Source organism: Ovis canadensis, chromosome 1, assembly GCF_042477335.2.
Source record: "Ovis canadensis isolate MfBH-ARS-UI-01 breed Bighorn chromosome 1, ARS-UI_OviCan_v2, whole genome shotgun sequence".
Taxonomy (NCBI): domain Eukaryota; kingdom Metazoa; phylum Chordata; class Mammalia; order Artiodactyla; family Bovidae; genus Ovis; species Ovis canadensis.
In genome coordinates, this window is record NC_091245.1 from 86,805,209 (window position 1) to 86,820,022 (window position 14,814).

Genomic DNA, 14,814 nt, shown 5'->3' on the forward strand with positions numbered 1-14,814 from the left:
TACTTATCTGCACGTATAAAAATATCCTTCAAACAGTATGTGCATCAGTAGGCTAAATAAATAATACATCCCATCTGAGAGAACTCTAATCTTCTAAAAGAGTAAAGAGTCTATACAGTCTTCTGTTCAACTAATTCCTCAAGGATGTGTAGTTTACCAAGATTTCAAATGATAAATCATGCCTATCGCCAGCAATAGATTTACTGTTAGATCTGATTTTACACTTGGTTGTGTTTTACCTTCTAACTTGTTTGTTATAAAAGAGGAAATGTAGTTTGGAACATCGGTCCGTGTATTGGTACTTAAGTGCTTCTGTGAGGTCTAGACTATAAATTTGGTAGAGAAATATCTAGTACCTTGAATGCTTAATCAGAATGTTTTTTAAATGTCAGAATATTTTTTATTATACTTGTTTTTATTACTGTTGTTTAGTTGCTAAGTCATGTCCGACTCTTTTGAGAAGGCAATGTCACCCCACCCAGTACTCTTGCCTGGGAAATCCCATGGACGGAGGAGCCTGGTAGGCTGCAGTCCATGGGGTCGCCAAGAGTCAGACATGACTGAGCGACTTCACTTTCACTTTTTACTTTCATGCATTGGAGAAGGCAATGGCAACCCACTCCAGTGTTCTTGCCTGGAGAATCCCAGGGACAGGGGAGCCTGTTGGGCTGCCGTCTATGGGTTCGCACAGAGTCAGACACGACTGACGCGACTTAGCAGCAGCAGAAACAGTCCGACTCCTTGTGACCCCATGGACTGTAGTCCACCAGCCTCCTCTGTCCATGGGATTTCCCAGGCAGTAATACTGGAGTGGGTTGCCACTTCCTCCTCCAGGGGATTTTCCCAACCCAGAAATCAAACCTGCATCTCCTGCATTGGCAGGTGGATTCTTTACCACTGAGCCACCCCTTTATTATATTTACTAAATATATATTACTAAATATATATAGAGTAATATATATTTACTAAATATATATAATATTATATTTACTAAAACCTAAAAACACAAAACACCTCAAAACCTAGATTTTAATTCAATCAATAAAAATAGTGAGCCTGGGTTGACTGAGGGAGTTGGCATTATTCAAGGCCCTTCTATCCCTGAGAGTCAAAGCTGCTGGTTTATTAGAGTGATGGTCCACACCAGATGACACATGGCGATTTTTTAGGGGGTGGAAACTCAACAGAACCCTGATGACAAGTACCTGTTCCCATGCTGGAATGCTTTCTAACAGGAAGCTGCAGGCTTTCAGACCTTGTCATCTGCCTTTATTAGCGTACATTACATGCACATAATTGTGGTAGCTAAACTGCCCCTCCCTCCGTGACTTTCAACCTTTCTAAGGTCAATTAGTCAAGCTTTGGCCTCAGTCCACTGCACCTCGGGAGCTTGGAGGAGGCACGTCTGGCTTATTGATAGAAGCTTCAAATAAATGATTCTGAATCCATGTGGACTAACAGTTGACCTAAGAGTGTTTCAAACTCATAAAGGGTTTCTCCCTAGGATTTCACATCTACACTTTTTTACCCAGTTTACAGCTTGTCACCTGGATGATTTCTTGCTGAGGGATGGGGGAGAAGTAAACCCTGAGAGGTGGGATTAGGCTTTTTTTCTGGTGGGATTGGGGGACAGAGGTGAGACCCAATAGGGAAGATTTTTCAGTCATTGTGAGGGGAGAGTAGTGAGGGTGGGAGCTAGTATACAGTGGTGTATAATAATCTCCCAGGTGGGCAAGGTTCAAAGGGAGCCTTCAGGCCAAACCACCCTCCATATGCTGTAGCTGTGATTCTTAACCAAGGGACCTATCAGAGTCAGGGGAAATTTAGAAGAAACATTCCCACAAGGGCTCCACCCCTGGGGAGGCTAATACAGTAGGTGGGGGCTGAGGCATGTGCATTATTTTCAACTCCCCTGGTAAGGTTGAGGGCTTCCCAGGTGATGAAGTGGTAAAGAATCCGCCTGCCAATGCAAGAGATGAGGGTCCGATCCCTGGATTGGGAAGATTCTCTGGAAAAGTAAATGGCTACCCACTCCAGTATTCTCGCCTGGAGAATCCCATGGACAGAGGAGCCTGGCGGGCTACAGTCCAGGGGGTCACAAAGAATCGGCCACGACTGATGCATCTGAGCGTGCATGGTAAGGTTGAAGCTCTCCCCAGCTGAGGGCCACTGCTAAAGGGATTTGTCAGTTGAGAGAGATTCTGTAACTCTGTAATTCTGTGATTCTGTAACTTGGCTCGTGGCTGCTGGTCGTTCAGCGAGTTGATGCCCACCCTCGCTGGAGTTATTATCCCAGGACAGGCTCCCGCCCACCCTGGGAATTTAGCAGCCGGGAACCCTCACCATTGAAGTACGCGGAGGCAGAAGGCACAGCTTGCACTGGTCGTCTCCGCACGGTCCTGCCTCCCCGAGGCGGTGCTGGGCTCCTCCTGCACCACAAAACACACACAGATATGGATGCGACCAAGGATTTGACTCACCCCTCAGCTGCTCCGGCACAGCCCAGCACGCATGCGGACCCCGCCAGACTCACCATCTCAGGACGCCTCGGCTCTGCTTTCTGGCTTGGGCGAGTGTTGGGGGAGGTGGGGGCGGGGTTTCTCTGCTGTAATGGCCTAGGGCTTACAGAAAGGAAGATTCCACCCTGCCTTGACTTCCTTCCTTCTCCAGACATTTACAAGTCTAGTTTACAGATGACAGAACACCCCCCACCCCCACCCCGCCTTTTTCTTTCCTTTGGTTTCGAATTACCCCAAACTCCACTAAAGGATGAAGGGACTGAGGATGGTTTTTAAATCCTTCACTGATTTAAATCTGATCACTGTTCAGCAGAATCTAAAAGCCTTTCCAAAGCACTGTATTCAACTGCGAATTAAAACAAGAGACTGTCTAGAGAAGAAAGCTGAGGGCTGAAGAATTGATGCTTTTGAACTGTGGAGTTGGAGAAGATTCTTGAGAGTCCCTTGGACTGCAAGGAGATCCAACCAGTCCATTCTGAAGGAGATCAGCCCTGGGATTTCTTTGGAAGGAATGATGCTAAAGCTGAAACTCCAGTACTTTGGCCACCTCATGCGAAGAGTCAACTCATTGGAAAAGACTCTAATGCTGGGAGGGATTGGGGGCAGGAGGAGAAGGGGATGACAGAGGATGAGATGGCTGGATGGCATCACTGATTCGATGAACGTGAGTCTGAGTGAACTCCAGGAGTTGGTGATGGACAGGGAGGCCTGGCGTGCTGCGATTCATGGGGTCACAAAGAGTCGGACACGACTGAGCGACTGAACTGAGAGGCCTAAATTATTGTTTATATGTCCCCGTTTAACACACACCCAAAAATCACACTATGGAACTGAAAGGGCTGACACCACCCTTGCTATCGTTTTACCCTTTATGTAAACAAAAAGATAAACACTTTTCTCACCATTACAAACAATGGTGAGAAAGAAGCATCATTGTACAGACAGCTTTTTCCATATTTTGAATTACTTCCTTAGGAAGTGTCTGGGTCAAAGGTTGCGAACGTGTTTATGTGATGATACATGTGGCCTGATTGCTTTCCACCAAAGCTGCACGAACTGGATGCTGCCAACAACATGGGCAGCTTGCTTGGCCACACCTTCCTCTGCATCAGGAATTCTCTCTTGAAAATGTTCTTGTTCATTTAAAAAGTAGGGGTGGCTCCTTGTGTTATTAACATTTCGTCTGTTGTTAAAGGAGATAAGTGTTTCCCCATGTTTATTTATTGGTCATATTCCCTACTTGTGACTTTTAGTTATTTTTTTATCCATCAATTTTTTGGAGGGTTTCAGTGTTTTCTTATTGGCAAAAATATGTGTTAATCGTTCCTTGTGCCAGGTGCCTCTCATATCGTCTCCTTTATCCCTTCCCACCATCCTGGCAGGTTGTCCCCGTTTTAGTGATGAATAATCTGAGACTCAGAGAGTTTAAGCTGCTTGTCGGGGTCACATAGAGTGCGTGACCTCGCTGGCATCTGAGCCCTTCCCATATACTTCTGTCATTAACCACACATCTATGGCTCTTTTGTACCTGTGTCAAAGCCCTTTGTATGATAAAGATCTCAATAGTGAGCACTGTTTGCTCTTAGTGTTTTCTAGGTTGTCCACCTTTCTTAAAATATTGACTGTGGTTTCGCAAACATTAGTTGAAATGTTGATACTGTCAAAGAGGTGGTAGAAATGGCCAAGAAACATACAAAAATGGGTAAATTTTAGTCAAAGAAGCACAGATTAGCACAATATCAATTTTCACATCACTTTAGTGAAGGTTGGAAAGAAAAAGCAGATGCCCTGGTTTGGCTCAGGCTGAAGGCACCTCCATTCCCAGGCACTGCCGCGGCCACTACTTTGCTAAAGGCCAGTTTATCAAATTTTCGCTGTGTACCTTGTGAACCATCATCTGCAATCCTAGATTTTTGTCCAAAGGAACTAATCAACTTTGGCCAAATGTTTCCATGTTAAATGATTTTACTGAAGCAGTGTTTATCCTATCAAAGAACCGCAAACAATTGAATGTCCATCAATAAGAGATTGGTTTAATAAGTCAGGGTCTACCCATACAATGAAATACAAAGCAGTGCTTAAAAATGCAGCTGTAGGTTTATTCAATCACAGTTGAGAGGCCCCCGATATAATGTTAAATGAAAAAAGTATATTCCAAAACAATACATGTATGACTCCACTTTTGCAAAAAGCATGTGTATCAGAGAAAAAAGACCAGACAGATATATGCTAAAACATTGGCAATAGTTTTTCTCCCAGAGAAATGTTCCTTTTTATACTTTTCTCTGTTTTCTGATTTTTTTTTTTGCTATGAACCTGTATAGTTATAATTTTAAAAATAATGAGGCTTTTTTTTTTTACTTCACTGTCCCTCTGTGTTTTCTTTTATCACTCATAGGCCTACAGGGGGTACCCCTGCACTTCACATTTCCCTAGTAACTCAGATGGTAAAGAGTCTGCCTGCAATGCAGGAGACCTGGATTCAATCCTGGGTTGGGAAGATCTCCTGGAGGAGAGCATGGCAACCCACTCCAGTATTCTTGCCTGGAGAATCCGTGGACAGAGGAGCCTGGTGGGCTACAGTCCATGGAGTCTCAAAGAGTCGGACACAACTGAGCGACTAACACTTCCACTTTCACTATATTAGAAGAATGTAGAGGGGTGCCCTCTACCTGAGTTGGGAGACCTGGGATCCAGTGTCCCCCCCGTCATTTGTGCTGGACAAGTCTCTTCACCTTAGCTTTTTTCTTCAAGAAGTCTTTGCAAGCAGCAAAGTTCTGAACCAGCATATTATTATTGTCTACAGCTTATTATAACTTTGTCATTATTATTTTAGGCCCAGGAGTTTTTAATCCCGGTATTTCCAATTCCTTTATAATGGAATTATCTCAAAATGTGGTCCCCAAACCAACAGCATTGGCATCAGCTGGGAGCTTGTTAGAAATGCAGAATTGTAGGCTCACCCCAGACCTACTGAATCAAAGCCAGCAGTGCAGTAAGACCTGCAGGTGAGTCCTCGACACACTGCAGTTGGAGACAAGCCCTGATCTAGAACAGGTGCCTCAAGAAGTTTTCTCCTGCATGCTCAGAGAGTGGGGAGGGTTAGCCATGTGGGCAGCTCTCACCAGCACTAACATCCGGGACACCCATTAGAACAAGAGCTAAGTGATCTTAATTATGCTAATTTCAGAGTCACAGGCAGCCATACTGGGTGGGTAAAAATGCCAAGGCAATGAGCTGAACGGAGCCAGGACGGGGCTCCTAGACGCTACCCTGGAGCAGAAGACAACCTCATGGCCATTTGCTCTGGTTAGTTTGTTTTGTTGGGTATTTTGTTGTTTTTTTTTAAAAAGGCAGTTTGAATTTTAGAGTCAGTTCTTGAGCCCCACTTTGGGGGAATATTCGGCTTTTGTTTAGTCTGGTGAAGTCCTTGAGAATTTAATTTCAATACTCCGGGGATGGTGGGAAGGAGTAGCCTGAGGTAGAGTGTGGTGGGGATGTCAAGTGACCACTTGCCTTTTTCTCACCCTCCCTGCCCCAGACACCTTTGTGCAGAGGGTTCCCCCAACCCGGGCAGCCAGGCTCCCGTGGAACCCACGGTCCACTTCTCCCTCTTGAACCCTCAGGAGGAGCCCGTTGCTGCACTCTTTGCTAGGGCTGTGAGGCCAGCTCCTCAGAAGAGGGGGCCTCCTGTCCCCTCTCACGCACACGAGCCTGGGAGCCCTGCAGAACAGCGGGAGTGGTCCTTGAATAACTGGGGAGCCGCGAGAGGACTTGCCCTTAGGGCTGCAGTCCCATAGGAATGGACTCAACTCAGTTCTGTGTCCTTAAGGCATTGTCATCTCCTGCCTGGAGTCCCTTTCCCCAGACTCCTCACCTAGCTGCCTCCTTCTCATCCCCCAGTACTCAATTCACACCTCACCTCTGACCCTAACCTCCCCCAGTGAGTTACTTTTGGTCACATCCCATCATGACCAAGGTAGCTACCCCCAGGTAATATAGTTACTATGAGTCAGGTCCTGTTTTAAGTATATATATTAACTCATTTAAATATCCTCATTATATCATTAAAATTTCTAAGAAGCTGCCAGGTGAAGCCAATGCTGCTAGTCTTGGGACCAACTTTGAGATATTTCATTATAAACACACTAGAAATACTGGGATTAAAAACCCCCTGGATCTAAAATGATAATGACAAAATTATAGCAAACATAATAGTTCTACTGGTTCACACCTTAACAGTTTGCAAAGTCTTTTTGCTGAAGAGGAGTTGGAAGCTTAGACAGGTATAATTAGCCTCGCTTTACACAGGAGGAAACAGGCTCAGAGAGGTTACATAACTTTTTAAGGTCACAAAGCTGAGCAGTGACAGAGCCTGGATTTGAACCCAGACAGTCTGACTTCAGAGTCATAAAAATGCGTTATTACTGGCACTTGCATAACACTTTTAACATTCTGTAGTTCCATGTTAATTTTATCTGTTCATTGTATGTGTTCCTCACAGAAATGTAAGCATCTTGACAGTAGGTGATTTGTCTGTGTTATTTATATTGTATCCCCAATACTTAGAAAAGTACCTAACATTTAGCAATAAATATTTGCTGAATGAATGGATAATATTAGCAGTAGACTCTCTTTTCAGGGCTATTTATCACAAAGTTATAGAGTCCTCATCATCTTGCAACAGTTGCTGTAAACTTGGGACCAGTTAAGAGCAAACCCAGACCTCACAGAGTGCTGACCGGCTGGGCTGCCTCACTAGGCTCGTTCACACCATACTGAAGCTAACTTTGGCTCAGGACAAGAGAGAGAACCAGCTGTGAACCTTTGAGATCATTTGTTAAAACCACCCTGGCTCAGAGTTTACTATACTGAGTATGCACTCCTTATTGGGCATTCAATTAGATGTTTGGGCTGCAAAGATGGGTGCAAAGGTGCAAGACAAATGAGACACAGTTGTATGGGGACACAGAGGCTGGGGCAAAGAATTCTGCCTTGGGGCGGGTGGCTCTGCATCAGGGTCGGGTCATATAAATGGCCTAATTCTGAAGATGAGGCTTGAATGAATGGGATTTTGCCAGGTGGTTAAGTGTTCTGAGGAGGCAAACCTAACTTGTTTGGAAGGGCTAACATTGTATAATCTTCAACATCCTGTCTGAAATGCAAAAGTAGGAAGTCAAGAGATACCTGGAGTAACAGGCAAATTTGGCCTTGGGGTACAAAATGGAGTGGGGCAAAGGCTAACAGAGTTTTGCCAAGAGAACGCACTGGCCAGAACAAACACCCTCTTCTAACAAGAGAAGACTCTACACATGGACATCACCAGATGGGCAATACCGAAATCAGATTGATTATATTCTTTACCGTCAAATGTGGAGAAGCTCTATACAGTCAGCAAAAACAAGACCAGGAGCTGACTATGGCTCAGATCATGAACTTCGTATTGTAAAATTCAGACTTAAAATGAAGAAAGTAGGGAAACCCACTAGACCATTCAGGTATGACCTAAATCAAATCCTTTATGATTATTTGTAAGGGATTTGACAGATTCAAGGGATTAGATCTGATAGAGTGCCTGAAGAACTATGGACAGAGGTTTGTGACATTGTACAGGACGAAGTGATCAAGACCATCCCCAAGAAAAAGAAATGCAAAAAGGCAAAATGGTTGTCTGAGGAGGCCTTACAAAGAGCTGTGAAAAGAAAAGAAGCTAAAGGCAAAAGAGAAAAGGAAAGATATACGCATTTGAATGCAGAGTTCCAAAGAATAGCAAGGAGAGATAAAGACTTTCTAAGTGATCAATGCAAAGAAACAGGAAAACAATAGACTGGGAAAGACTAGAGATCTATTCAAGGAAATTAGAGATACCAAGGGAACATTTCATGCAAAGATGGGCACAATAAAGAACAGAAATGGTATGGACTTAACAGAAGCAGAAGATATTAAGAGGTGGCAAGAATATACAGAACTATACAAAAAAGACCTTAATGGCCCGGAAAGCCACCATGGGGTGATCACTCACCTAGAAACAGTCATCCTGGAGTGTGAAGTCAAGTGGACCTTAGGAAGCATCTCTACAAACAAAGCTACTGGAGGTGACGGAATTCCAGATGCTGCTGCTGATGCTGTGAAAGTGCATCATATTCAATATGCCAGTAAATTTGGAAAACTTGGCAGTGACCACAGGACTGGAAAAGGTTAATTTTCATTCCAATCCCAAAGAAAGGCAATGCCAAAGAATGTTCAAACTACTGCACAATTGCACTTATCTCACATGCTAGCAAATTAATGCTCAAAATTCTCCAAGCCAGGCTGCAAGAGTATGTGAACTGTGACCTTCCAGATGTTGAAGCTGGATTCAGAAAAGGCAGAGGAAGCAGAGATCAAACTGCCAACATCTGTTGACTCACCGAAAAAGCAAGAAAGTTCCAGAAAAACATCTACTTCTGCTTTATTGACTATGCCAAAGCCTTTGACTGTGTGAATCACAACAAACTGTGGCAAATTCTGAAAAAGATGGGAATACCAGACCACCTGACCTCCCTCCTGAGAATTCTATATGCAGGTCAGGAAGCAGCAGTTAGAAATGGACATGGAGATAAGCGTCCTAGTGATTTTGGCACCATGAGCTCAATCGGCACCGGGTATGATCTGTCAGCTTCTACATTCTCTCCGGATGGAAGAGTTTTTCAAGTTGAATATGCTATGAAGGCTGTGGAAAATAGTAGTACAGCTATTGGAATCAGATGTAAAGACGGCGTCGTCTTTGGGGTAGAAAAATTAGTCCTGTCTAAACTTTATGAAGAAGGTTCCAACAAACGACTTTTTAATGTTGATCGACATGTTGGAATGGCAGTAGCAGGTCTGTTGGCAGATGCTCGTTCTTTAGCAGACATTGCAAGAGAAGAGGCTTCCAACTTTAGATCTAACTTTGGATATAACATTCCACTAAAACATCTTGCAGACAGAGTGGCCATGTATGTACACGCGTATACGCTCTACAGTGCTGTTAGACCTTTCGGCTGCAGTTTCATGTTAGGGTCTTACAGTGTGAATGACGGTGCACAACTCTACATGATTGACCCATCGGGTGTTTCATATGGTTATTGGGGCTGTGCCATTGGCAAAGCCAGGCAGGCTGCAAAGACAGAAATTGAAAAGCTTCAGATGAAAGAAATGACCTGCCGTGATGTTGTTAAAGAAGTTGCAAAAATAATTTACATAGTACACGATGAAGTTAAGGATAAAGCTTTTGAACTAGAGCTCAGCTGGGTTGGTGAAATAACTAATGGAAGACATGAAATAGTTCCTAAAGATATAAGGGAAGAGGCAGAGAAATATGCCAAGGAATCTTTGAAGGAAGAAGATGAATCAGATGATGATAACATGTAACATTAACTTGTATATTAAATTTCTAATACAGTCCCATGTAACTATTTAGCCCTTTGGATTATTACATACCAATTTTCATTAAATTTTTGTCTTACAACGAAAAAAAAAAAAGAAATGGACATGGAACAACAGACTGGTTTCAAATCAGGAAAGGAGGACGTGAAGGCTGTATATTGTCACCCTGCTTATTTAACTTCTATGCAGAATACATCATATGAAATACCGGGCTGGATGAACCACAAGCTGGAATCAAGATTGCAAGGAGAAATATCAATAACCTCAAATATGTAGATGACACCACCCTATGGCAGAAAGCAAAGAAGAACTAAAGAGCCTCTTGATGAAGGTGAAAGAGGAGAGTGAAAAAGTTGGCTTAAGCTCAACATTTAGAAAACTAAGATCATGGCATCTGGTCCCATCACTTCATGGCAAATAGATGGGGAAACACTGTAGGGAGAGACTTTACTTTTTTGGGCTTCTTCACTGCAGATGGTGACTGCAGCCATGAATTAAAAGACGCTTGCTCCTTGGAAAAAAAGGCCATGACCGACCTAGACATCATATTAAAAAGCAGAGACATTACTTTGCCAACAAAGGTCCGTCTAGTCAAAGCTAAGGTTTTTCCAGTAGTCATGTGTGGATATGAGAGTCGGACTATAAAGAAAGCTGAGCATCAAAGAACTGGTGCTTTTGAACTGTGGTGTTGGAGAAGACTCTTGAGAGTCCCTTGGACTGCAAGGAGATCCAACCAGTCTATCCTAAAGGACATCAGTCCTGAATAATCATTGGAAGGACTGACGCTGAAGCTGAAACTCCAATACTTTGTCCACCTGATGTGAAGAACTGACTCATGTGAAAAAACACTGATGCTGGGAAAAATTGAGGACGGGAGGAGAAGGGGATGACAGAGGATGAGATGGTTGGATGGCAATCACCAACATGATGGACATGAGTTTGAGCAAGCTCCAGGGGTTGGTGATGGACTGGGAAGCCTGGTGTGCTACAGTCCATGGGGTCACAGAGTCAGACACAACTGAGTAACTGAACTGAACTAAACAACATCCTGTCCTTAACTCTGACTAGAATCTATTCAAGTTTGAATAATATTCACAATCATTCAGATGATTCCATTTGTTGGAATTTTAATTTGGTCTGAAATGGTCTGATATCTGAGGTTAACAAAAAGAATGGAGAGACTGTGGTGATCAATTTGAATTCGTGATCTTGCATACATAGACAATCCAAAAGAATTTAACTTGAGGGAAAGAAAATGTAGAAGTGGACTCATGGGAAATAGTTCTTTTAGTGAGTGTGCTATTATGTAGTAGGGAGAGTACAAAGCTATTAAGAAAAATGATTTCTTCCAGGCACACAAAATCTACAAAAATGTTATTATTCATCCAGAAGAAATAGTTCTTCAGCAGTTCTTTAGCAGTTCATCTGTTTAAACTGCATTGTTACACCCTAAACCAATAAGAAATGTCAAAAACCAGCACTTGAAATAGCTTCTAATTTTTAAAATCTGGTTCTACTTTAAATAATGATTCATAGGCCTTTGGAAAGTTAAATTTTCATGAAATGTTAAGATAGAATTCAGTGATTCCATGAATTAGGATTCTATAAATACATAAAAACCATTTTTCCTGGCATGAAATTAAGCTGTAGGTTGCTGTATTACCTCATTTAAGGGTGGAGAGGATATGAATGACAAGTCATCCAGGTTGATTGGAGAATTCATGGGAAGAGAGACAGCTGAAGTACATTTGCTTTTATTAATTTTCTCTTTAAAATCTTTAAGTGGCGTCTCCAACTTGAAGATTTCACTGTCTACTTTTCTAGGTAAATATAAACAAACAGGCATCTTATTGGGTATGCAGTCCATATTCTTACTAGTAACAACTGTTCTTGAATATAGCATTGATTTACATTTTTAAGGTGGTCTGTCTTCAGACAGGAAAGATGATGGACCCTGACAGACATTCTGTTTATAGTTTCACTTCAAAGGCCTGGACTCTTGTTCTCTTTATTTTCTTCCAGTTTTATTGAGCTATAACTGACATACAGGACTGGATAAATTTAAGGTGTACAGCATAAAGATTTGACTTTCATCATGAAATAATTATCACAAGTTTAGTGAACATCCATCATCTCATACAGACATAATATTAAAGAAATAAATATTTTGTGTGTGTGATAAGAACTGTTAGGACTTACTCTCAACTTTCATATATAACATACAGAAGTATTAATTATATTATGTTGTATATTTCTAATTCTTATTTTGTTATTCATTAGCTGTGTATCCTTGGGCAAATTATTTAATCTTTCTGTGTCTCAACTATGAGATAATACCCTACATATGTGGATCTGATTATTTTGAGGTCCCTTACAGTTAGTCCTAGGAGCTATAATTCTGGAAAAAAATGATTTATATCACTTGAAAAAGAATAACATGAGAAATCTGAATAATAAGCTCAATCCATAGGTATATGTACATATGGGTATATGTGTATATATGTATAGGGCTTCCCTGATGGCTCAGATGGTAAAGAATCTGCCTCCAAGGCAGGAGACTCCATATGTACATACATATATAAGGATATATATTTTGCCCCCAAAGAATTAATTTTCCCCAAATTCATTAAAATTATTAAATTTTATCTATTACCCCCCAAAAAAGTATAAATCCCAAAACTTTAAAAATTATATCACAGCTGTCAAAACAATGCAAAGGTGTTCCTTCTTACCACTCCTATTCAGCACTGTACTGGAAGTCCTACCTAACGCAATAAGACAAGGAAAGGAAACAAAGAATATACACATTGGAAAGGAAGAAATAAAATTGTCCATAGATGACATGATTGGGTAGAAAATTCCAGAGAACCATAAAACTTTGAAACTAGTAAGCAATTATAGCGAAGTTGCAGGGTGTAAGGTTAATATATGAAAGTCAATCACTTTCCTAAATATCTTTGATGAACAAATGGAATTTGAAATTAAAAACATAGTATCATTTGCATGAAGATCCAAAAAATTAAATGTGGATTGGCCAGAAAGTTCATTTGGATTTTTCATGTTATCTTACAGGAAAACCTGAAGGAACTTTTTGTCCAACTCAAAACAGGTATAAATCTAACAAAATGTGCACAAGATCATTATGGAGAAAACTACAATACTCTGGGTGAAATCACAAAAGCAAATAAATGGAGAGACGTTACACATTCATGGATTGAAAAACTTGATAGTATCAAGATGTCTGTTCTTCCCAACTTGATCTTAACCAATCCTACTAAAAAAAAATTCTGGCAACTTCTTTTGTGGCTATTGACAAACTTACTCTAAAGTTTATACGTAGAGACAAAAGACCTGAAACAGTCAACACCATACTGAAAGATAAGAACAAAGTTGGAGGACTGACAGGACTCAATCACAAGACTTACTATAAAGCTGTAGAAATAAGGCAGTGTAGTACTGATGAGCCACAAGACAAACAGATCGACAGAACAGAAGGCCCACAAATAGACCCACATATAATTAGTCAACTGATATTTGGCAAAGGAGTAAAGTCAATAGAATTGAGCAAAGATAATCTTTTCAACAAATGGTGCTGGAACAACTGGACATTCATTACAAAAAAATCAGTCTAGATACAGACCTTATACTCTTCACAAAAATCAACTCGGAATGGATCATAGGCCAGGAATAGAAGGATCATGTTTAGGTATAGAATGAGTTAGAAAATGTTTCTTTTTTTTTTTTTTTTTGTTCCAGGAGAGTTACCTAAAGTCTTTGTTGAACTCACCCATAATCCCGCTTGGATTAGGTGTCTTTTTTTGTTTCTAGAAACAAACTAGATATTTTCTAGTTTCCTCTTGTTTTTAGTCTTTTGAGATTTCCTACCTCTTTTTGAGTAGATTTTAATAATTTATATTTTCCCAGAGACTTGTCTATTTCATCCAGATTTTAAAATGTATTGATAGGAAGTTGTTCAATCCCAGTCAATCTAAAATTTTTCTTCTGGTATTTTTCCTTTCTCATTCTTAATGTTATTTATGCTTTCCACTCAAACTTTCCATTGGCTATTTTATAGATATTTTCAAAGAAACTATTTCATTTTATTGATCAAATTATTGTAAATTGTATTTATTGCTTCTTTTTATGAATCTCTTCCTTTTGGAAGTTTATTTTATTGTTCTTTTTCTGCTTTCCTGGTTTGAGTACTTAGTTTATTGATTTTGTACTTCACCCCCTCCAATGGTAAATATATTTTAAAACTGTGTTTTCTTCAAAGTATTGTGTTTTTTTAGCTACAATACATTGGTTTTCATATGTGCTTTTCTCACTTATTATTGACTTGTAGATTAGTCCTAATATCGATTTTTATTTCATGCAATAATTATTTAGACGTGTTAATATTCTCCCAGTTAATACTTTTTTTAGAGCAGTTTTAGCTTCTCAGCAAAACTGAGAGGAAGATATAAAGATTTCCCATACATTCTCCGCCTCTGCACATGCATAGCCTTCAACATTATTGACACCCCTCAAGGCGGTACCTGTGCTATAACTGATGAGCCTACACTGACACATCATAATCACCCAAAGTCTATCGTTTTACACTGGGATTCAGTCTGGTGTTGTATATTCTATATGTTTGAACAAATGTATAATACGTATCCGTCTTTATGATATCATGTAGAGTGTTTTCACTGCCCTGAAAATCCTCTGTACTCCACTTATTCAAACTTCCACCTATCCCAACCGCCAGCAACCGCTGATATTTTTATTGTTGCCATAGTCTTGCCTTTTCCATAATTTCACATAATTGGAATCATGCGATATATAGCCTTTTCAGATCAGCTTTTTTCTCAGTATTAAGCATTGAGGTATTCTCCATGTCTTGGCT

At 40.8% G+C, this 14,814-nt stretch overlaps 2 protein-coding genes across 2 annotated transcripts in view; one reads left to right on the top strand and one right to left on the bottom strand.

Annotated features, from left to right (window-relative positions):
• Positions 1–14,814, bottom strand: part of AKNAD1 (AKNA domain containing 1) — a 47,007-nt gene that overhangs the window by 12,145 nt on the left and 20,048 nt on the right. The window contains exons 6-8 of the mRNA XM_069580339.1: positions 11,590–11,746; positions 2,534–2,605; positions 2,344–2,429 (exon numbers count right to left, since the gene is read on the bottom strand). Coding sequence (XP_069436440.1) covers positions 2,344–2,429; positions 2,534–2,605; positions 11,590–11,746 — 315 coding nt within the window. The remainder of the gene's footprint in view (positions 1–2,343; positions 2,430–2,533; positions 2,606–11,589; positions 11,747–14,814) is intronic.
• On the top strand, positions 9,123–10,026 carry LOC138445431 (proteasome subunit alpha type-3). The gene has a single exon (XM_069599419.1). It carries the CDS (start codon positions 9,144–9,146, stop codon positions 9,909–9,911), a length of 768 nt encoding a protein of 255 aa, XP_069455520.1. The 5' UTR covers positions 9,123–9,143; the 3' UTR covers positions 9,912–10,026.